We start from the raw sequence: 24,566 nt of genomic DNA on the forward strand, positions 1-24,566 counted from the left end.
AGGGACGCGAAGGGTTTCTTATAACGCAGGAGCGCGCCGACGCGCGTGTCCGTGTCGCTGTCTCGGGCGTCGCGCTGCAATCCACGCCGGAGCACCTATCTGACATAACGGTCCTGGATCGCAGGATGGGCTTCTGCTGCAATCGGAGTGTTTTTGTAGCGGTGAGGCTGGAGGGTAATAAAGAAAATGTTTAGTTTTTCCACTTCTTGCGCTTCACGTGGAACTTCACGCGACTGTAAACACGGGTGAAGTTTCCGTGGGTTGCCGCACTTGTTTCCGACGTCTTGTTCGACGTCGACAGTGCGCACGGAGTGCCTTTTTCCCGCGGACCGGACCCGCACGCATCCTTTTCCCACGCAGCTCCTCTCCAGTATGCGCCTCGCGGGAGCGCGCAGTCGGCGAGGTGTCCCCGGCGTCAGCACCCGCATCCCACCGCCGTGATGTTCAACAGCTCGGACGCGGAGTGCACTTTCACTCGGGGCACGGGGCACCTGTCGGGAGTGGGCAACGGCAGTGCGCTCGATGGGTCCCGTGCGCTCCCCACGAAGGGCCCCGCGCCCGCGTGGAATGAATCCTGCGGGGAGCAACTGCTCGACTTCGGCACGGCCGAGAAGATGATCATCGGGGTGATGCTGGCGGTCATCACGGCGGTGACCGTGATGGGCAACACGCTCGTGGTGATCGCCGTGTGCGTGGTGAAGAAACTGAGGCAGCCCTCCAACTACCTGCTCGTGTCCCTGGCCGTGGCGGACCTGTCGGTCGCGCTCGTGGTCATGCCCTTCGTGATCGTGACCGACCTCACCGGGGGCAAGTGGCTCTTCGGCGAGGTCTTCTGCAACATCTTCATCGGGATGGACGTGATGTGCTGCACGGCCTCCATCATGACCCTGTGCGTGATCAGCGTGGACAGGTGAGTTAGTCGTTACCTGCGGCGCTCGTGGCATCCTCTTTCAGGGACACAGCCTGGAAGTTTCTCCCACCTCACACTCCGCGACTTTCCCTCAGCAGGTCGCTTGCGTACTCCTCCGGGAACATAGTGGTGCTTTAAACACGGATTTACTCTGAGCAGCAGGGGGCGCAGTGGCTAGAGCCGTCACTTTGTAATTTGAAGGCTCCCTGTTCGAATCCCGTCCTCCTCTCGATCAAGGTCGTATTCCGAATATAATAGATGTCAGCTGACTGATAGTGTGTGAGTGACAGAGAGAGAGTGTGTTCCACTGATGTATGGATGAGTGACCCAGTGTAAGTAGTGTATTTAGCAGTGTAAGTCACCTTAGTGAATAAGGTGTGTGGGCGCTGGTAACACTACATAGAGTTCATTGGGAGTCGCTTTGGAGAAAAGCATCTGCTAAATAAATAAATGAAAATTTAGTTGTGTTCGTTCTGAACTCGTGACTCAGTTCTTCTTGCTAAAGGGAAGCTGAGAGAAGAGGGAAAAAAAAAAAACAAGCGAAAATAGCGGAAATAACGCCCATGTGTTTTATTTTGAGAACCAACAGGAAAAAAGGTCGTGAACAATGACGGCTGGGGAAAAAAAAACTGTCAATGAAAGAGCGCAAAAAAACTGTATAGTCGCTGAACACCGCGCACTGAAGCGCGGGCGGGGGCGCGCGCTCGCACACACACACACACACACACACACACAAACGCTTTCTAGTAGTATTACTGCAAATACTGTTTTTAAAAGTAAATAACTCATTGCAGCATGATTGATAATGTCGATGATTCATTACTACGCACCAGTTGCAAGCACAAACACTGCTTTCCTACGCGCGATTTCTAGCGGTTTTCTGCCGCTTTTCATTACTCAAATAAGTTAGTGATCTACTACTAAAGTTGAACTACACGATGAGCTTCTGCGCTGTCTTTACTCCTGTGCTTTTACAGCCGGTTGCACTTCCGGGTACGAAGCGTGGCGGTACAGTAGATACGGGGCGGGGCCGTTAACTGCTCTCCATCATAATTGACTTTTATTGTCTCCTTTTAAATTAATCACGACTGTAGTGTGACGACACTTCCGGTTCCGCCAGGCATCTGTGACTGAAAAACGCAGCTGCTTCTGCACGATTTCTTCAACAGCCGCAAACCTGTGGTGATATTATTAATACTAGCGATTTATACCTTGTAGTAGGCTTAAAGAAAGATTTTATGGCGCTTCAGTGAGAGAAAGTGGAAACAACCCAGTTTCAGCACAAACACGTCACGTGCGAATAAACTTCGCTCTCTTTTTGATCTTGATCGGCACGCGGCTACGTCAAAACTAGTGCTGGGATGTTTCATACGAGAAAAAAAAAGAGATTTCTCTCTGACCCAAACTGAGAGGTGCTTAGAAACCACACCAAATGTTTCAACCTTCACCTGGCTGTGCCCCATTAAAGAGTTGAAGAATGAACGGATGTGGAATATGACAGTGCACCTGATGTACTGTGGTGTAAACAGCCAGAACAGCTGCTTGTAAAGTTACTGCTTTATTCCTGAAGGAAAAGTGCCTCTCCACTATATATTGCAACTTTATAAAACCCTCTCATTCCTCGTGAGCCTTTTTGAATTTCAGTCTTACAGAGGCAGATTAAATACCTTTGCGGTGTTATATTGACTCAAGAAAGCGACACTATACACTTAGACTGGTGGATGATCATTTTCACATGAAGTTTTATGTCTACTGCAATATATCTTTTGTCTGGGGAGCAACCATAGCCATTGCCACATGTTTTTTTTCTCAAACAAATACACCACTTGCTGAGGGAAAATGTAGCAATAGAAAAAAGCAGTGAATCAATTTTGACTTTCTTTGAAAGAACACATTATTTTGCAATGGCACACTGATGTCCTTACTGCCATGCTATGAAATACTATGAATTTCCATTATACAAGTAACCGAGAAGGAAAACTTTGAATGTGTTCGTCGGATTATATCAATTTATCTTTGGTTTTACAGATGTTTTCAAAATGACATTAACACAGCGTAGTGATTTCAGGGTTGAGCTGGCTACACATTCAGGACAGAGGTCATGGACAGCAGGTTTGCCAAAACAAAATCCAATAAAAACAAAGCCCCTTAAAAGTACATTTAAAAGGAAAAATACAAAAGGAAAACATACAGTGCTGCTTCAAAGTATGTAAAGCTTATAGGGATAGTCATTATTCTTGTATAAAACACTAAAATAAACATAAAATCTAAATCCGAAGACAAAATTTTTAAATAAATGAGTAGTTATTATTAACAAACCCAAATCTCCATACCTACTTGGTGTAACCAATGCAACAGGGGGTTCACTTAATTTTTGCACCTGTTCTACTTCTGTTTTTCTACTGCACACATGATTTCCTCTAAAGGCACATATGGAATTGGTCATTACACACCTATTATGTCAGATGAGCACTAGCCCCTGACATCTCTCTTTTTTCAACCAATGGCCTTGAATCTTCACACTTGACTGTAGTTTCATTCACCAGCAGCTGGTTAACCTTCATTACCCTGATCTGGTATGAGGCTGTCCAGAAAGGAGTTTTCCATTAAGGTCATTCCTACGCCTTGTCATGGCTCCACATTTACATTTATTCATCTAGCAGATGCTTTTCTCTGAAGTGGCTTCCAACAAACTATGTAGTGTTATCAGCTCATACCTTATTCACCAAGGTGACTTACACTGCTAGATACACTGCTTATACTGGGTCACTCATCCATACATCAGTAGAACTTACACTATCTCTCTCACACACTATGGGGGAACCTGAACAGCATGTCTTCGGACTGTGGGAGGAAACCAGAGCACCCAGAGGAAACCCACACAGACAAGGGAGAACACACAAACTCCACACAGACTGAGCTTGGATCAAACCAACATCCTCTCACACTACCTAGGCACTGTGAGACAGCAGCACTACTGTCTGTGCCACCATGCCGCTCCACTCACCAGCTCAAAGTAGTCAAAGTTTGATGACAATACATATAAAGTTTTCAAGTGAGGTCATAATTGATAGTAGGAACATCCTACTTCCTTTTTGGTAATCAGTTTATTAATCATAAGGTTTCAAGATTCAAAACGAATGATCAGGGGTAGGGAAATTCTATGTTTAATAAACAATGAAGATGTCTAACTTGACCCATCAACTGATCTAATACATCCTATCCCCAGCAGTATTAAAACGTGGCCTTTTTATATTTATGAAAAAATAAATTGTGCACATGCTTAATCTGTTCTGTTCATGTATTTTCTATTTTGCATTGTACCGTATTTAAGAACATCAAAATTCCTCAGTTCACATTTAAACCCACAGAAAATCTTCAATGTTTTGTATTATAGTAAGAAGATTACAGAAAGAAAGAAATAGATTTTATGATAAATTTTAGAAGTAAAATCTATTGGCAATTATGCGCTGGATTTCAGTGTGGGTTTGTCTATGTCACCTGTTTTGGGGTCATGTTCCTGGATTCTATACATAGACTGACTTCAGCCATAACCTGAGACATTGTACTTTGTTTTTTTTAGTAAAATTACTTGCTATTTAAATTGTGATTTTTTTAATAGTTAAAATTTTTGGTCCGTTTGTATAAAAGAAAAGCCTGATATTAATATTGTGCATTTATACAGAGTATATGAGGCCCTGCTGTTGCACACATGTACATTATTCATAGGAGTCGATGCAAAGTTTAATTGTAGTTCTTCAGCTGTCTATAGTTTAAATTCTAGGACATATGTCTCATACAATTTCAGCATCCTTCAAAGCAGTTTGCAGAGCTACATGAGCCAGTTTAAATTTACAGCTGCTTGGTTCAGTGTTAAAGTACTTATTTTTACATTAACCGAAGCCAAGTTAACCTCTTGTCAAAATACCTTAGATACAGTCACCTGAAAAGAATCTGTGCAAGTAAACTTATGAACTTTAAAAGGCAAAAATTGTTTTTACTGTTTGCTATCTCATTCAGAAGCTAAATAAGTGAATAATATGAATCCATAATGAGAATGTCTTTTTATCTCTTTTGACTTAATACATCATATAGATTAATTGCAATGTCTGAGCCAAAGACCCTTTTCCTCTTCAGGTCAACCATTCATTGCATTCAGACCCTGATAATCTTAGCTGATCTGTGACAAGCAGCCACAAATTAAGATGTATATCCAGTTCAGACTAGGTCTCTAAAGAAATCCACAATACAGTAAAACAAACTATTCTGGAAAGTCTACACCAAGAGCCTTAATGTCTTGGCTTTATGACAAAAATCAGGGTAGAAAGTAATTTTTTCTGCTATTCATTCAATCTCCCTTTGTTTCAAATTTGCTTTAAACTTGATATCTCTTTTCAACACACACTACACATTTGCCGAAATTATTCTTCAATGTGTGTTTTATTTCTGGAAATCTTAGTTTGTGGGTGGCAGAAAAAAAATCTACATCCTGGCAGCCGTGGCTCATTACTATTGTTATCAAAATAAAAATTAATAATGCTGGTTGTGAAATGAGTCAGACTCTGTTCTCACAGATGTTCTAATAAGATTACATAAAGTAAATTCAAGTGATCAATCAGTGTTGAACCTCAGTGGTCAGAATGAAGATGAACCGCTGCAGTGATCAGATTATCATCTGCTTGGATGATACACTGTACTAGTTTATTACATTGTTTACCACTTTATTACACTGAACACCAATCGATGACCTAACATCCTTTTAAAGAAATGCACGACAGTTAATTCAAAGCAACCATTTGACCGTCATTTTAGGTGGAAACATTTACATATGTTGTAAAAGACATTTATATATGAGATGTAAATACAGAAATACTGAATACAGATATGGTATAATTAGCTCATTCACTTACTTGCTATCAGTATCTGCTTGTCCAAGTTTGGATCACAGAAAAAGTACACACTGAATGGAATGCCAGTCCATCCCGGGGTAGATACGCACACATACACACATGCAGTCACTTAAACAGTTATACACTATGGACAATTTAGAGTCACAAACCAATCCATCTGAAATGCACTGGTGTTGAAAATCAAATTATTTAATTTTTAAAACAATACATTACAACAGCGGTGGCGCAGTGGGTTGGACGGGGTCCTGCTCTCCGGTGGGTCTGGGGTTCGAGTCCCGCTTGGTGTGCCTTGCGATGGACTGGCGTCCCGTCCTGGGTGTGTCCCCTCCCCCTCCGGCCTTACGCCCTGTGTTACCGGGTAGGCTCCGGTTCCCCGCGACCCCGTATGGGACAAGTGGTTCAGAAAATGTGTGTGTGTGTGTGTATATTACACCATTATGAATTATAAGATTCTACCTTGTAGAGGAGTAGTTTAAGACTTTAGGCCAGTTAACAAGAGCATCAGAAATCCCAGAAGATGACTCTGTCTGCTCTTGAGGAAGGTTCTTAAACTGGTATTTTACAGTAAATACCCAAATGTGTAACATGTTAAACAATGTGACCAGTTTTAGACATAAAAAACAGGAGGTAATTAATTTTTTTCCTCTATACAATACTTGCAAACTAATTACATACTGGTGTTATTTTGTTTCTTAGCTGTCTCAGTAAGCTTTTTGTAAGCTGCAGTGGTGTGATTCTCTTCCAATAGCCCTGATTCTGGCTGTTTAATTTTATGAACGGGTTGAAGAATGCAGAATAGTGAGGTTATAGAAATAAAAAAAGTTTAAATAACAAACAAAAAATCCACTTTAAATTGAGTCTACATCCAAAATATGTTAAGATGGAAAAATTTCTGTTGAGATTAATGTTGATTCATACTCCACCAGTACCTTCCTACAATATACATATTCCATGTGCCTCCACTGTTGAGTTAAGCCATTTCACTAGCAAGTTGATCTTTGAATGGTATTTGTGAACAGACTCCAGTTCTGTTCTTCCAGATTCATATATTAACTACTTTGGGAAATGTTGTGTAATCATCAGTAATTTTAAATGTATGTAGCTTGCCTGATGAGATAAAAGCCTAGTATAAAGTCAATAGATTCATTTTCTGTTGTCAAGAATTCCTGATAAATCACTTCATTACCCTTTGTCGGCATCGTTGGAATTAATTTGTACTACACTGCGTTTTCTTCCAGTCAATACTAAGGATAACAGCAACTCATTATTGAAAGAAAATCATAAAATCCACATGAATTTGGTCTTCAGCTGCAGCCAAAGAAGCTTGTAAGGAATCTGCCTCTAGTGGTAAAATTACCATAGTGGTTAAAGGGTGAAATGCATAACTGCAGTCATCTTGCCTGAAAACTGTGCACATCAAGCATCAGTCGAAGACTGTCTTCAAAATGATTTTAAAGCAAAACAAGAGAGAAAACCCGTCATTTCACTTTCAGGGGAAAAGTGAAGATCAAAAGGTGGACGATTTGAAAAATTCAGTAAAACCTGGAAATGGACGTTTGGTTTTGGTGGTGTTTTACAGTAAACCCTAGCAGACAGGGTATGCATGGTTTGGCCTTGCCCCAACACACATGCTGCAGGGCAGCATCGAGAGCCCTGTGGTAGCCCATCGAACCAGTACCACTGAGTCCTGTTGCTCTCTGCAAGCTCTGAGCTCGAGACTCAGTGGGGGACCCTGTAGCACAGCCACTACGGATAAAAGCTTTTGAGTGTCAACCGCCCGACTCCACTGGATGCTCGACTCTCTCTACTTAGCATTTCTCACCAAGTGACAGGGCCCCATCCCCCAACACAGTGGGAGCTTTGGCCTCGTCCGGTGTGGGAATCAAATACGGCTGAGCAGGCAGGGTGTACACTTTACACGCAGAGGTTATGGACTCTCCTTGGGTTAAAAGTTCAACCGCACACTGTTACACCTGAAATGTAATTAAGTCATTTAAAACGGCTCATTTGAACGCTATCCCGGAAGCTTCCACTACACTGTCTTTATTTTGCAACTGACTTGATCCGTTTGGATTACAGTATTTCTCTGACATGATTCATGTAGACCTGTGTGTTTTCCTCCTGCAAAGTACCTCATTTCATCCTCTTACATTTTAAGGCTAGATGGTTCCCGCTGCCCTGTGAAAGCTTGCCATTCTATGAGAGTGTACTTCGTCACATTCTAAATATTTTAAAACGGAGAACTGAATAATTCAGAAGTTATGGAAAAGAGAAAGAATTTCTCTTTATAGAATCATTCCTCTTCTGTGTTAAAATTTCCGGACTGCAGCATGAGGATTGCAATGGTTTGTAACTGAAAGTTGTATCAATATTTTCATTTTAGACATCAGATAGACTTTCCCACCCACACACCTTCTATCTGGAAAGAAGAAGGTTTTAGGAATCATTGAATAAAATGATAAAAGTCCACCTTACACTAGAGGACTTAATTGCATCTATCTTTGTAGAAGTTCTGCTCTTTTCATCCCATAGCCAAGACCGTCAGCATACATGCAACAGATCAGTGGCTGGAAGTTGATAGGCCTATGACTGCCATATACCCCTGCTATGGAGCAAACATGAGTGAACGACCTCACAAGGATGCAAGTTGTGCCTCCTTCAAAATGGACTATCTTGGATTGCAGGCTTTCCAGGAATATTGCTGGAATTCCACAAGGTCAAGCATGACACCAAGCCCATTTCTCTCACGTCATGCTGGTAAGGAGAGTGTGGCTGAATGTGATCATGCCCAGAGATGGTCCCACCATGTCAAATGAAAGCAGTGACTCAACAACTTATCTAACTCTTCAGCAGAAACACATCAAATTGTAAATCCTCTGCTATATTTACACGCGGGATCTCCTTTTCCAGAGCAAACGTGTGCAATCCATTCTAAATGTACCATATGTACCATTTGAAGAATAGTTTTCCAAACTAGATAAAGTGGTCATATGAATAAAACTATGATTTATTTATATCGTTAAAAGCTTTATTTATCAGAGCAGATTCTGTTTCCATCTTCGCCCTCGGGGCTTTTCACATGTGGTATTTGTGGAAAATACAAGCAAAAAAAACAACTGGCAAACCAAAGTGGAGCCACATAGACGTAGCCAAAGATTATAGTGACAGAAAGAGAGACCCTGAGGTGCAGTTGTTTCCTCTTAGGAATAGTGTGTTTCACCAAAATTGTTTTCATGTACACCTTCCAATAATGAATTATTACACTCTGGAAATTTTGCCAAACTCAGTGGAGCCCATGAAAGGGGTGCTTAGCCCATTACAATACAGAAGGAGTGATGGCGATGCTCAACTTGAGTGCTGGCCCAAGAATCTGCTCTCTACCTGCGGCTTTAGTGATACTCAGGTCAAGAGGTGTCTCGGTTTGTTCTCCTGGGACTCAACAAGAGAAGAGCCCTACCATTTTCTTTAAGTAAAAACATGCAAGGTTTGCAGCTTTGACAACCTTGCAAATTGTTGACTCCGGGGAGATTGAAGACATCCCGAGGACCTATCTGGGGAATTACTGCTAAGCTTCCTTTTCCCCAGCCTCCCTCCATGGACTTCGGTGGGCTGCCTAAAAGCACATTCAGCGTCTTCTTTCTGTAGATGGAACTGTTAGAAAGGCGCCCTGCTTATGAAGTCAAGCAATGTTGTGAGAAAGATAAATTCAGAACAGGAATCAGAACAGGAAGTACAAAGAGGCATTAGGGGTGTTTTTTCAACTCCTAGTCTTGAGAAGAGTCAAAGCAGAAAAAGCAGATATCTTCCTGTTTAATATTCAGAGTGTGATTCACTTCATTTGCCATCTTTAGCAAACCCACTGTCCTGAAAAAAAAAAAATTTTCCCCTCTTTTACTGTAAACTGAATTGCTGGGAGCTGACTGAGACAGCTGATTCCATATACCTCTTCCAGAATTTATTTTAAATGAGCCACGCAGGTGAGTGCACGATTTGTTTAAAACAAATTAGGCTTTTATTATTTCAGAATACGCTAAAGAATTAAGTAAATTATCCCACACTGTAACAATGTATGTTCATTCATTTTCATTTTTGTCTTTAACTGTCAAGCAATTTTGCCTGCCGTTCATACGTCCACTTATTATAGCTGTATGCCACGTACTAGTAGAGTGTTATGAAACAGGATCAGTGCCATAATGTGTTCAGTATCTGCATTATTTTATAGCCGAGCACAAATGAAAAGGTAAATGGAGTTCATTAGGGAAAACACATGAGAGCTCTAGAGTAATGCAGAATGGAAAAAAAAAATATATATATATTTCAAAATATAGTAACTTTAACATTATCGCTTGATTTACACAAATAATGGGCTGTGTTAGGTGGTAACGATAAAAAGCATTGCAGTAACCCCAGAAGAGCAGAGCCCATGTACCTTTCCAAGTATTTTGCATAAACAGCGAGGCAACACAGTTCCTATAATTATGCCAGCATTTACGCAAGTTACAGTGGAAGAAAAGAATGTGCAATATATAATTCTTCTGCTATTTATTTTATGTAAACAACACTGGCAGCTGGACACATTTACCTCTCCCAATATTTATCTTGTGCTAGTTATGACTGTGACAGTTGAGCACATTCACCTCTCCCAGTATTTATTTTACACCTGTAAGGACTGTGATGTCTGTTTGCATTTATCTCTCCCAGTACTTACTTTACACTAGGATCTTCACAGGTAATTTATTCTGCAGGTATAGCAGAGAACAGAGGCCCACATGTAAAATAAATCCCAGGAGAGGCATATTATAGATCGTGAAAGGGAATAACCTGTGAGGTGCACAGGTTTAGTAGGATGTACCGTAAAACAGGTACATTGTAAAGGAAACGCACTTCCTGCTAAATATCTGTGTAATTGTATAAGTGTCCAAACAATGAGTTCCAGCTGACTGCAGGCAGGCCGCTATGAAGAGACCTCGAGGCACATCCAGTTACTCATGCAATTAACCAAATTAACCTTGACGTTTAACTCTATTAAAGTGATTCAATTTGCACTGTTTTTTATTTCATAAAATGCACAAGAAGACAGTTACATATGTTCTTTCTCCATAATGGTACATTTCACAGTCCTAGTTGAGTCACAAAACCCAAGGAATTGTGCTGCGAGTGTTTTTTTTGAGACAAAGACGATTCTGGTAAAACGGGTGAAAATCGAGCCACCGCTGTGGTTTCACAGACTGACAGTGATGATCATGAATGAATGAATGAATGAATGAATGAGCTTTATTGCCAAGTATGTTTACACATACAAGGAATTCGTCTTGGTGACAGAAACTTCCACAGCACAGACAGAATGACAGTGATAAAACACAGTAATAAAAGTAGAGTGGGCTAAAAAAAGATTTTAAAAATATATAAAGTACACAATATACAAAATAGACACTAGACATTATATGTTTGTACAGGTATGTTATATACAATGCAAGAGAAAGTAAATAAGTAAATAAGTGAATACATGAGTAACTGGATGTGCCTCGAGCTTGTAGAGCGGAGTTGTCCTTTCACCATCGGTCTCAGATGAAGTTTTGTTTTGGGATTATACTTGGCCAAATCCAGTAAATTATTGGGTTTTGTTAAAGCTCGGATGACCTTTCCTGGCTAAAGTAAAATCTACCCTTAATATCATTTTCGTAAGTTGACAAAAAACTTACATATTGAAGGAATTGACACCTTTGATGCACGTCCCTTGTGTGCACCTACAGGTGAATAGTCTCCTTAGCTGTTTCTTAATATAATGTTGTGATGTAAAATGGAAGATTCTTTAGACCATAGTGCAAAAGTTTTGTTTCGTTTTTATATGTATGGTGCATTCAGAAAATATTCACTTCTTCTTTCACTTATTGTTGTGGCCTTATGCTAAAATCGTTGGCTTGGCTTTTGTTCTGATGCACATTGTCATATGTGTGACCTTACGTAGACAGGTGTGTGCCTTTCCAAATCATGTCGAGTCCACACTGAACTACAAACAAGGTGTAGAAACATTTAAAAAATGTTCAATAGAAATGGTGTGCAGCACAGATAAATTTCAAGTTTCAGAGCAAAGGGTCTGAATACTTATGTCAATGTGATATTTCAATTTTCCATCCATCCATTGTCACCAACCGCTTGTCCTGAACGGGGTCGCGGTGAACTGGACCCCAACACAGGGCGCAAGGCCGAAGGGGGAGGGGACACACCCTGGACGGGACGCCAGTCCATTGCAAGGCACCCCAAGCAGGACTTGAACCCCAGGCCAGCCACACGGTGGGCACTGGCTGAACCCGCTGTGCCACCACGCCCCCCCGCTATTTAAATTTTTTTTATTTGTAAAAAATTAGCAAAAATTTCTAAAAACCTGTTTTTATTTTGCCAGTATCGGGTATTTGGTGTAGACTGATGAGAGGAAAAATGAATTTAAACAATTTTAGTGCAAGGCAGCAACAGAAAAAACACTGAAGGGGTCCAAATACTTGCTATATGCACTGCATATCAGTCAGTTTTGTAAAGCTATAGTATTTAGCATAACTTTGGCTAGTTTTTAGCGTTGTGCATCTCTTCACCATATTCACCAAATCTTGTGTCTCCCTATTGAAGTGCAACACCCACACCAGCTGGACAGGGATGAACACAGCTCCTGAACACACACCTCCTCCGACGTACAGGCTGCGAGCCACCCGCTTCGTCTGTCTCTGTGGTCTGCAGGCTTTGTTGGGTGATGCAACACCCTTGGAGGAGAGCAGTTTTTTTATCTGATTCCACCCACAGCCCTGTAGGTACCCAGCTCAGCTCACTGTAGGTGTCACTGTACGCAGGAGGGAGACGGCTGAGAGGAGCCCGGATATCTCACCCTTGGCACTCTTACTGTTGCAGGGCATGCATTTGAAACTGGATCCATGCATTTACAGTTTTTTCAATTTAGTTCACCCAATGCGTTGTAAGCTGTCTATAAAATCTGTATATATTATAATGTGTGTGTATACTGTATAATTGACAGCCGCCTGTAATAACATGTAAATGCAGGATGAACCATTTTCTCATTTACTGCCGCCTGCTCGTTGTCTTTCAGTTAAACCAAATGTGTAAACGATTTCAGCAGTTTCAGCGTATTTCTGCCGCCTGTAAGCAGTCATTCGCTAATTTTTGCAAGGTGTCACGGGCTAATTGAAGGTCACATTCCAGCAATCCACACGTGCGGAGGGCTGCTGTGTAAGTGGCACAGAAACACAGCAACTCCCAAAGGTAATAACAATATGAGCGGTATTAGTGTCACAATTACCAACACAGATTATTGGGCTTGGTGTCAGCGCTCATCTGTGCATTTCATGTGGTTTTGCTTGAAAGGGTATGGTGAAGGATCAGCTCCAGCTCATCAGGAGCTCAAGAATGACTCCTTCTCTCTAGTAAAGCCACAGCTGCAAAATTAACATCTGTAATCTAGGAGTGAAAGGCCTGTAACCAAACATCTGATTGCTAAGCAGAGCTTTACAGGACTGATGGCCAGTCTGGGGCCATGAACCACCATCCTGCAGGTTACTTACACACACACACACACACACACACACACACACACACACACACACACACACACACACACACACACTGAACTGCTTGTCCTATGTGGGGCTTCAGGGAGCCTGACCCTAACCCAGCAACACAGGGCATAAGGCTGGAGGTGGATGGGACACTCCTAAGACAGGACACCAGTCTGTTGCAAGGCACCCCAAGCAGGACTTGAATCCCAGACCCACCGGAAAGCAGGACACAGTTCAACCCACCACACCACCACTGCACCATCACTGTGCCCCTGCGGGTTTTAGAAGATTTTAATTAAGATCCCATGCACATACACTCATGAATCCAGGTGATATGACCTAATATTAACTAAATAGAACATCAGCACAGTAAAGGCAGGAAGGCAAAATATTAAACAAAATCTATTATTAGTGCAACAGGTACATATTACACACACACATTTTCTGAACCGCTTGTCCCATACGGGGTCGTGGGGAACCGGAGCCTAACCTGGCAACTGAGGACGTAAGGCTGGAGGGGGAGGGGACATACCAAGGACAGGATGCCAGTCTGCCGCAAGGCACCCCAAGCGGGACTCGAACCCCAGACCCACCGGAGAGCAGGACCCGGTCCAACCCACTGCACCACCATGTACATATTACATGTATTTTTAATTATATGACAATAAGTAAATATAAAATTACCAGTAGTAATGGTCCATTTCAAATCTACTAAAATCTCTAAAGTGACACTTTTTGGAATCTGAAACTTGACAGTTTTTGTCCAGCTAAGCGTTGGGTCTTGGCTGAATATATATAGTAGCCTATTTTTGGAATTGTTTACAGGTGCAACACATAAACAGAAATGGGGAAAGTCTCTGAAATCGAATTTTACATTAAAATGTTTAGATCAGCCTGGAGTAACTTCTGCAATTGTTTACCTTAACCTGCAGAACCCAGATAAGCTCTGGCCCTGCTGAATTATTTGGATTTTCACAACCAATATTTCATTTCAGATTATATTTGGTGACCACATATTAGCCCTGTGGTAAAAATAGCTGCCTGTATGTTGCACAGAAGTAAAAGTCTCACAAACTATCGTCTCAGACCTATAACTTTATATGCATTTCTGGCAAACTATGTCATACTAGTTTTGATACTGAAATTTCTGTTACTTTACTAGTTGCAGTTTTGTTAGATGGAAACTCCTTAGTGCCTCCCAGCAGTGTTCCATTTAATTGCAGTTGCATTTATTTTCCTGCAGTAATACTAATGCAAGCAATCCTTAGCCAAAAAGAAAAAGAATCTTTGAGTGTAAAATGTCCTCAGGATGGAACATCCAGCATTACAGTTATGCTATTCACTAGCTATGAATTATTTTTCTAAATTTTCAGACTGATAATTATGATCTGGAATTTCAGGTACCTGTAATTTTTTTACTTACTTTTTGTTACAGGCTTATCTAAATGCAGGTAACTCCATTTTTTATAAATGCAGCTTGAATTCAGATTATTTTGTTTCCAGACTTTGAAAAATATTCTTGTAACCATTTAGGTCAGAAAAAAGAAGTGTTGCGAGGTAAGCCAATTCAATGGTTCCAACAAATAATTGGGTATTTGTAAAATTGAAAGACATCATGTTTGCCCCAAGATATGGTGCTGTTATTGCCTATAAATTGCTTAGGTTTACAATCAATTAATTTTGTGAATGTGGCGAGTTTGAAATGTACATCAAAAAAAAAGATTAATTATGTGGTTCTTTGAGCTTCTTGCATTTATGTCATTTTTTCATTTAGTTCATTTCTGTGGGCCTTCGCATTTTTAGTGGAAAATGCAGACATCATTGATATTTGAAGAATGGATTTTTTTTTTTTTTTCCTAAAAAAAGGGAAAGGTAATGGGAAAGAAATTTATGAATTACAGAGGAAGAAAGGCTTGGCTGGTTTCTTCCTTCATTAAAAAAAATAGAAAAAGAAAAAACTGTGCACTTCCATGGTGAGGGAGCAGTAGTTTTACGTTTATTTTTAAGGTTGCATTAAGTTATTTTTCATTAGCATATCTGTGTTGATAAGGTTCAGCGTAGTTCTGTCTGAGCTGCAAATGCCAAAACACTTTTGGACATGCAAATGTCAGTAGATAAATAGAACAAAATAAGTTTTCTCCATGCATCTAAATTAAGTAGTGTTTCAACTTCGGTGTGTAAACAGAGCAGCTGATGATGTTTACTCAGAGTTTCCACAATTGCATTGGTAAAGAGTCGGTAGTTTTACCGCAGCCGTCACTGAAGGAGTCTCTGGACTTTTAACATCATTACTCACCGTCCTTCTATGAAGCTGTTGCCATTTTTAGCAAAAGATTTACAAAAAATGAAAAACTAATAAAAAAAACGAATAAAAAAACTAAAGACTCAATTCAATAGGTAAATCGCAGGTGACTCACACCATTTGCCGAAGGTACTTTGAAACTCATTCATTTCTTCAAAGTTAGGAACCTTGGGTTTCTGAAAAGTACAAGTGAAATAGTGGTGCAGAAATTATATGGCTCCAAACGTTGGTAGTCATGTGATTGCAGTGCCTACTTAAAGACTGCAAAAGCTTTTTTAACTTACGCGACCTGATCCAGCTTCACTCTGTGAGCCCTCTGTGGTTCATGACATCGCTACCTGTGTTTAGTGTAAACATCTCCATCGTAACCTAAGAGCTACAGCAGAAGACAAAAGCGGTCATGTCAAGCAGCCCACGTCACAGTGAGCATAGGTTTCTATTTAACTGCGAAAAAAAACACTGTAGTGTAATGATAATCTTGCAAGGATGACAGATGACACCTTTCTCAGAACCTGAAAAGGAAGCTTCCTCTAGAAAGAAGGAGTTACAGGAATCCTTTTGGACTCACCTCACAACCTCATGCTGTAAATGTAATATATTCGAAAAAGCAACCTTTTCTTCAAGGGCGAATTCCAAGTAAGAAGATTGCTCCAAATATGAACCTAACTTGGAGGGTTAGGTTCATATTAGGAGCAATCACCATTAGCAGTCCTGCTGGGTGTTGGAAATGAAAGGACATTTACCCAACACCCAAGCACCATCATGCCTCGGAACACAGACAATATGTAAGAGACGTGATTTTTTTCGTAGGCATTAATGATGAGGCAGGAGTGTAGCTGAGCGTCCTGACAATGTGAAAACCATACATCGCAGACAGCGCGGCTCTGACGTAAATATCAAACTTCCAACACCTGGCTTGCTCTAGATGTTACTCACTAGGAGGTTACTCATTGCAAGCTGCCTGAGATGCTGACCCACGCCAGTCCACACTGAAGGCTGATGTAGGCTAAGTGTAATACAACTCCTCATACCCATACAAGCTTTTTCTGACGCCTGCCTTCGCCCTCCCACACGATCCAGATGGGCAGTGGGAGAAATGTGGATTTTATCTTTAATGTAAATACAACCCAGCACTTTTTTTCACATACTACCATTTGTTCTTGGGGAGTTTAAGAAAAATTAAAGACTGAATGGATTTTTTTCCTTATGATCTGTTGAAATTGATAAGCCCTGGAAAGCCTCAGTTGGCGACTGAGTTTATTTAGAGTGTAGGCCAGTATCTTCTGGAGAACAAGTGTCATGTAAAAACAGTTGTGAAGAAGCTACCGTCACCCTATGGGTAGTATAACAACAGCTGATGAAATAGCAGTAATAATAGTTCTTGGGGCTGATAATAAAAAGCGGAAAATGTTCGTCTTAGGCAATACACTTTTAAGTAATCCACAGGGTAACGGCAGGTCAAAGTGTAAGTACATTTTGTACAAAGAGCTGCTTGAAATGCTCGTGAGTGTAATTTAAATTTTTCATCAGTTTTTGTTTGCTGAAGTTGCATTAGAGAGGTGAGTAGAGGACAGAACGATGGATGTGTGCTCTGCACACGAACGTATCTCAAGAAGAATACGTCAACTTCGCAACTTAAATACCAAGTTCCTGCTCTGGCATTATGAGTACATCTGGAGACACTGCCAGCTCCTCTTATTACCTTACAGAGAGTGTGTCAGCATAATATTACGATGTAAAAGCCCCCTTTCCCCACACACAAACAATGTCTATAACCGCTTGTCCCAAGCGGGGTCGCAGCAAGCCGAAGCCTAACCCGGCAACACACGGTGCAAGGCTGAAGGGGGAGGGGACACACCTAGGATGGGACGCCAGTCCGTTGCAAGGCACCCCAAGCAGGGCTTGAACCCCAGACCCAGCAGAGAGCAGGCACAGGCCAAACCCACCACGCCCCCATTAAAAGCCATACAGTGAATGCAAATTATATTGTCCATACTAATATTTATTCATTTATCAAGTCCAGATTGTTCTACATTTACATTTACATTTACATTTATTCATTTAGCAGACGCTTTTGTCCATAGCGACATACATCTCAGCAAAGGTACAATTTATGCATTACATTGTTCTACGGTGTTAAGGTCCTTACAGTAATTTACCTAATTTCACTGATGAGTAATTTTTACTAGGAAGAAAAAAACATTAAAATAGCCAGCGCTGAAGAAGGCTTTCCCAACGAAATCCATCCATCTTGAAAAATTAAAACATCTCTCTGTAAGTTCGAAGTGTGTTCTCCCGTCATTGCTCCAAATCCAAATTTTTACTTAAGCGATTCATTGTAAACATCTTACTTAATGGTACTACAACAGGAGAGAGAGTTCAACCTGCACCTTTTGAATTCCTGGTTTTAACCACTTTCCTTCCTGCTGCACAGTATGGTCAACTGAATGAATAATTCACGTTTGTCTTTAACCAGTTGCATACTAATTCAGTCAACCACATTTTACCATGTGTGATTGCAGTGTTATGTAAGGAGCTCATTTTTCAAAAAAAATCCATAAAATCAATAATGCAAATTAGATTTGACCCTTAATGCCAAGTCAAATAGATGTCATTCTGAAAGGGAAAAGCAAGAGGGCTCTTTCTTTTTGACCGATCACTGAATGAACGATGCATAACGAATGAAATAGCGGGACAGAATCCATGTAATTTTCCTTTGGCAGAAACAATGGTACTGTATCGTAAGGCAGTAATTAAAGGCCATTTGTGTTGCAATAATGTTTGCATAAAAGGAGTGGGAGAAAAGAGTGATAGATGTATTAACTTCACATGCAGTGCTCAACAAAGCAGAACCCAGCACTTTTCATTAACTTCTGTTAAATGATGCATGGAGCAGGAAGTAAAGGTTAGCTGGTGGATTTTCCCTAAAGCCCTACATCAATTTCCCATTGTCCTTTCCCACCTTTTGTAAATTGTGATTGCTGTAAGATGTTGTTTTAAAATATGGGAATCAACTATGTCAGTATCTTTCTTTGTGGACCTTGATCATACCTTCATGTGCTGTTTTTCTAGTTCTCCTGACAGCATTTCGATTTTGAGGACAAGCGGTGGGGTAGAAATTGAAAGAAGGAAGTAGCAAAGCTACCCTTTTCTGTGCTCTGATGGCCCATGTTGTTTCATGAGGGTGTAATAAAAGTGATAAGCAATGTTTGTCCATTCTGGATCTGGACCAGCATCTCATAGCCAAAGTGCTTCGCTTCGGGTGTCACCTGTCCTACACAGTTGAGATCGCCAACATTCAATGGGGAATTCATATTCAAGGCTTGGTTGAGCCATCCGCTCCCATGACACATAAACTCTAGTTGTCTGGCTGTGTACACACGCCACAGCTGTTAAAAGTTGTAATAACGCGCAGTTTGGCCTGTATGTACATACATACTGAGAAGAGTCATAAAACAGCCAAGCAGCAAGCCAACAACTGGGAACTTGATAGGCCACACGTGTATTTGAAGGGATTTTGAGTTGACAATGGATTGGAAGTCACTGTGGTGTTCAAACTCCCTTCCTTTTGCAGGTCAGATCTCCAAATGTTTGCTGCTGAAAACAGGTCATTGCTGACTGCATGACTTATGTACTGTTTTATTGTTACTAACTATGTGATTTATTACCATAATGGAACCATCCAGAGGAAGGCAATACGATTACAGTAGCTGTGCATTCATTCACGTACTGGAGCTTCTCCCCACCTGTCATTCAGTGTTGTTATTTTTTGAACCTTCACTGAAGAACATGTAGCATATAGACGAGCGTCCTACCCGGGACCGTCAGCTCTGCCTGCGGGTGTGATCACCATCTGGACAAAGTCACAAAATCATGTCAGCACCCAGGAACATCAGATTACCTGCAAGCAGGAAATGCGGCACAGAGACACCTGAGCAAGATTATCATTCGGTCTCATATCATTGTTAACCCAGCAGGTCCGCGGGTTACTTACATATCTCCATGCATGGCACGTAATGTTATACACCTACATACCTGTCAGTGGGACACATTTCCAATCGAATGACAAGGCCTTCAGAAATCCCAGCCTTGTCATATATTGTAGACATTTTACTGCAGGTAGTGGGTGGAAATCTGGGAAGATGGCAACCTGTCCATCCAGACAGATCGCATCACGTCAGCGTGCCTGATAAACCGAGGCCCAGCCTCATTAAATCCACTCCTCTCGCAGGCGGTTCGCTTTGACTGGGTTGGCAGGGAAGCAGAAATGTTCACACTTTGAAATTAGTCTGAAGAGGAGCACGTTAAGGAACTTTGCGAGGGGAATATTTAGAGACATAGGAGAAGCAGGCTCTCTTTCCACATCGATCTTAGAATAGCATAATGGAGCTTAGAAAGTGCAACTGAGACCGTTTCCTGTGTCACAGCAGTGGTCCAACTCCAGTTGCTGATATAACACCCCAGGTGTTTTTTTATTTTTTTTCTCCAATCTCCAATCTGAAGCTTGTGCATGCCTAAACAGCAGGATTAAGCTTATCTTTTGTGAGTGGAACATTGTCCCTTATTACTCCATGTCTCTGCTCGGGGAGACATTTGTTTTTAAGGCAGCAGGAAAGCAATGAAGCTCTGCCTCTTTACATGTTTTCAAGGCACTTTGTCATTCTGGTCCTTTAAGATGATTCTGTAACCTGAGTTTTTGTTGGGTTAGTTGGAAAGCCGATGGTCTTAAACCGATGTTCTTTAAACTGCATTTAGGTTTTCAGTTTTGGCTTGAATTTTCCTCATATCTACATGCCAATTATCTCATGCAAATTTTCCTGGTTAGTGGAGCAGAATGCTGAATGTCTAAAAAAAAATAATATCATGGCACACAACATTGCAGGTTCAGACAGGGTAAAGAAAAACACAGTGGTGGTCTTTATTATAAATGATTTATTTAAACACCAGCACCAAAGAAATAATGCTCTTGGTCCAAGGACCCCATTTCCTTCAGGACCTGCGCCTACAGCCAACCTTCCCAGCCTACTTAGCACTGGTAGACACAGTCACCCCATAATTTCCCCAAAAAGTGCCCCTAGTGGTTACACACATTATTTACAAGTTACCCACAATGCAACTATTTACACAAAACATCTTCCCACTTAAATACCAGTAACACGGGTTGTTACAATATTCTCATAAATCACATGAACACTTTCCCTTGTACACAAGTGTCATCCCCACATTCACAGTACGGAAGTAGTTTATTAACTTTAACAAGCAGCCTTTATTTGTTTTGTATCCCTCTATTGTGCCATTTTGGTGGTAGTAGCCATTGCTGTTCTGAAACTTACCAAAAGTAACCTTTGTCTCCAGAATGTCACTAAGTTGTCTGCTTTCGTAGGACCTTCTGACACTCTGCAAATACTGTTCTCTTGAGTGAGGGAAAAAAGATCAGCAGGAACACAAGACAGCAGTGCTAGTTCAGAGAAATAGCTGTGGCAGATGACTGACAGTGATGATAATAGCATAGGGTTTTGTGCGCCACGGAGGGAAAAAAACACCACTTAACACATAGACACGTCTTTATTTTTAACATTTTCTTGAGAAAGGGTTGGTCAGGGTTTGAGAACGAATAATAAGTACACCACATCTATTTCATGCTTTTGTATTTTGTTTTTAGCAGGACACACCTTAAAATATAATGCTAAAACACTTTCAGAAGTGTAGTATAAGAAGCATACAGTTCATTCATCATAAGCTGCATAAATAAAAAATGGGGAGAATTGTAAAATCATGTGAGTCTTTAAGTGAATTTGTCATTGTGGAAGGAAGGAATTTTACTGAAATTTGGAGATTTGTTGCAATCATTTATATTACTTTGTGATCACAAGTTTGGAGGTAAAGAAACAATTTCTGGAGGTATAACTGCCTCTTGCATAAATATGAACATGGTACAACACACCAAAAGCTGAAACTGGAAATGTTACTCATTGATTTGTCACTGAGAAATTTTAAATTAATAGCAACAGCTACTTCAGTTTCAGTGAGACTATGTAGTAATCATACTTTTCAGTCACAAGGAACAAGCACTTGACTCAATAAATCAAGAAAATTTTGATCGTTTCCAGGAAGTAAACTGCCAGATTTAAACCATATAGATAATACTGTAATGCCATCACTTAGAAAGGTAAAACATGTCCCACTATTCTGCTATGTAGACTTTAAGGTATGCCTACCACACTTTCAGTTTTCAGGAATCATCTGACTGACCAATCTTGATTTTTCACCACAAATATATATTCAAATAAACCAGGCAGTTTTTTTATTCGACAGTTCTATACTCGAATTCTGAAGCCAATAAAGTATCTAATTAGGTCAGTTATGGTAAAACTACTTCATTACCATGACATCTGTACCTGCCTTACACTGGACCCCATGATGTGTTGAAAGGGTATCTGTTACTAGGGAACTAAGCACTCTAAAGAGCTTTCAGGATGCCAAGCTTGAAGATTGTCACTTTTATCTTTATGACTCACCTGTAAGAAAATTGACAATAAAATAGTGCTAGTAATTTGAGTGGATTTTGATGTATTTGCTCTGTTTCTTTGTTAAAAACTATGGAGCAGAGACACGTTTTTCGTAGAGATTTCCCTCTATACATTTTCTGCGTGGCAAGAACTTTCGCTGGACTTGCTTAACTAATGTTGTTGGACATATTCTTGACATGATTCTCTTTTGCTGATATTTCTCAGATATCTCGGCATCACAAGACCCCTGACCTACCCAGCCCGTCAGAATGGGCAACTGATGGCCAAGATGATTCTTGGTGTGTGGTTAGTCTCTGCCTCCATCACCTTGCCACCCTTCTGCGGTTGGGCCAAGAATGTCAATACGGCTGGGGTGTGCTTGATCAGCCAGGACTTCAGCTACACCATCTACTCCACCGCTGTGGCCTTCTACATCCCCATGGTTGTCATGCTCATCATGTACTACAAGATCTTTCGTGCTGCTCGCAAAAGTGGCGCCAAGCACCGTTTCACAGACTTATCACTGCGCCAGGAGCGCCAGGAAGTGGCGGCCAATGAGACCGTGAAGATGCACTGCTTGAAGCCCCCCGGGGTGGCCGAGGAATGTGCTGCCTTATCTCGTCTGTTGACCCATGAGCGCCGCAACATCTCCATCTTCAAGCGGGAGCAGAAGGCGGCCACGACGCTTGGGGTGATTGTTGGTGTCTTCTCCATTTGTTGGCTGCCTTTCTTTGTCCTCACCACCGCACGCCCCTTTGTCTGCGGGGTGGAGTGTAGCTGTGTGCCCATCTGGCTGGAGAGGACCCTTCTCTGGCTTGGATATGCCAACTCCTTAATGAATCCCTTCATCTACGCCTTCTTTAACAGAGACCTACGATCCACCTACAAGGACCTCCTTCGGTGCCGCTACCGCAACATCAACCGCCGCCTCTCTGCAGTTGGAGTTCATGAGGCCCTGCGGGTGTAGCAGCTCAGTGTTGGAATAGGAGACTGCTTTGCCACACAAGCGCCTATAAAGATTGATCTTCAGCGCAAAGGTGATACAAGAGCTGGAGGAGTGCGATTCCTTTAGGTGGTACATTTCTGTAAACATTTGTATTTGCTGCACATTGGTCCAGACACCTTCTTATGGGCACAGCGAAGAACTGAGTGAAGCAGTTTGTGGTACTTGGACATTCACAACAGCGCCGTGTGACCTCAGGCCTCACTTGTGCTGCAGGATATTCCTCTAAAGTATGCTTATTACGGGAGGAATGACAGCTGCATTTAGCATTTTCAGTCACAACTATTAAATCAAGGCAGAGGATTAAAACCAGGTTTTCCTTTTTCTAACCGTATGACATTAATTTCAAACCATTTGATAATATGAATATTAAGTGAATATATACCACATGTACATGTATACATATATTTATGTGGTGTCCAATACAGAAAATTTAGATTTAACCATATTTATTTCCCTTTGCACCACTGACCTGGTGTACTGTTGGCAGGTTTCTGCTGCTTAAAAGCACTCGAGTCAATTGACTCTTCTGAACAAAGGCAAGCTAGTAACGTACGTGAAGTAGTGTGTCTGAGTGTGGTAATCACCGATTTTGATAATTTTCAATTAAGTCTGACCACAAAATTCACAACATCTTAAAATGCAAGTGAACATAATTGCACCAGTCTAGAAATTATTGATGTAATGCAGACACTCTACTGAAGTAAAAAAATGGCAGAAAAGACCGCTGTAACTAAAACTTCATCATAACCTGATAACCGTCTGTCTTATCATTAGTAATCCAATGGCTTTTGATAACATTAAGGGACTTCTTTGTCCAAATGTTGTGTTGTTCCGTGAAGTCTGCATGAATCTCACATGTCCAACAGGTTGTGCCGAGGAGAACAGCAACGCACTAATGTAGTAAAAGTGAGGCTGTTTTGCACAAATTCACTCCAGCCACATATGCCTCAGTTGTTTTTATGCAACATTGCGCACATCGTGCGACGTGCTTAGCATCATGTTTGGAGGAGAGATTAAAGTGGATTTGACGGTGTCAAAAGACAGCCAAGGCGGTTTTATATTTATTGCATGTGGAGAAAAACGAAAACATATATACCATTCATGCAATTCTCATCATTAATTAACAACTAAGGCTGCCAATGAAACTTTTAACAACAACAGAAACATATTCTCCATTTGTGTTGGACCTGTGGCACTCACCGCATTAAATTGTTCAATTTTGCTAGTTAAAAGCAACTGTTGGCATGTGGATGTCTAATTCTTTTAAGATAAATGTCACTGTGGAAACTGAGCTGATACTATGATTATATGTTACATTACTTAGTTGCCTGGCAGCTTTTTAGAGAGATACCTTACATGGCTTAACT

At 41.1% G+C, this 24,566-nt stretch overlaps 1 protein-coding gene across 1 annotated transcript; it reads left to right on the top strand.

Annotated features, from left to right (window-relative positions):
- The first annotated feature begins 153 nt into the window (after positions 1-153).
- htr7c (5-hydroxytryptamine (serotonin) receptor 7c) lies at positions 154-23,390 on the top strand. Its single transcript, XM_018744041.1, has 2 exons — positions 154-910; positions 22,419-23,390. Exons 1-2 carry the CDS (start codon positions 441-443, stop codon positions 23,158-23,160), a joined length of 1,212 nt encoding a protein of 403 aa, XP_018599557.1. The 5' UTR covers positions 154-440; the 3' UTR covers positions 23,161-23,390.
- Positions 23,391-24,566: the final 1,176 nt, after the last annotated feature.

Source organism: Scleropages formosus, chromosome 12 (genome assembly GCF_900964775.1).
Source record: "Scleropages formosus chromosome 12, fSclFor1.1, whole genome shotgun sequence".
NCBI lineage: Eukaryota > Metazoa > Chordata > Actinopteri > Osteoglossiformes > Osteoglossidae > Scleropages > Scleropages formosus.

What these genes read in the sequence shown, in the direction of transcription:
- htr7c (XM_018744041.1), top strand. Translation starts at nt 441, where the DNA reads ATGTTCAACAGCTCGGACGCGGAGTGCACTTTCACTCGGGGCACGGGG. An exon ending in TGCGTGATCAGCGTGGACAG is followed by an intron (nt 911 to 22,418) that starts GTGAGTTAGTCG and finishes GATATTTCTCAG; the next exon opens with ATATCTCGGCATCACAAGAC.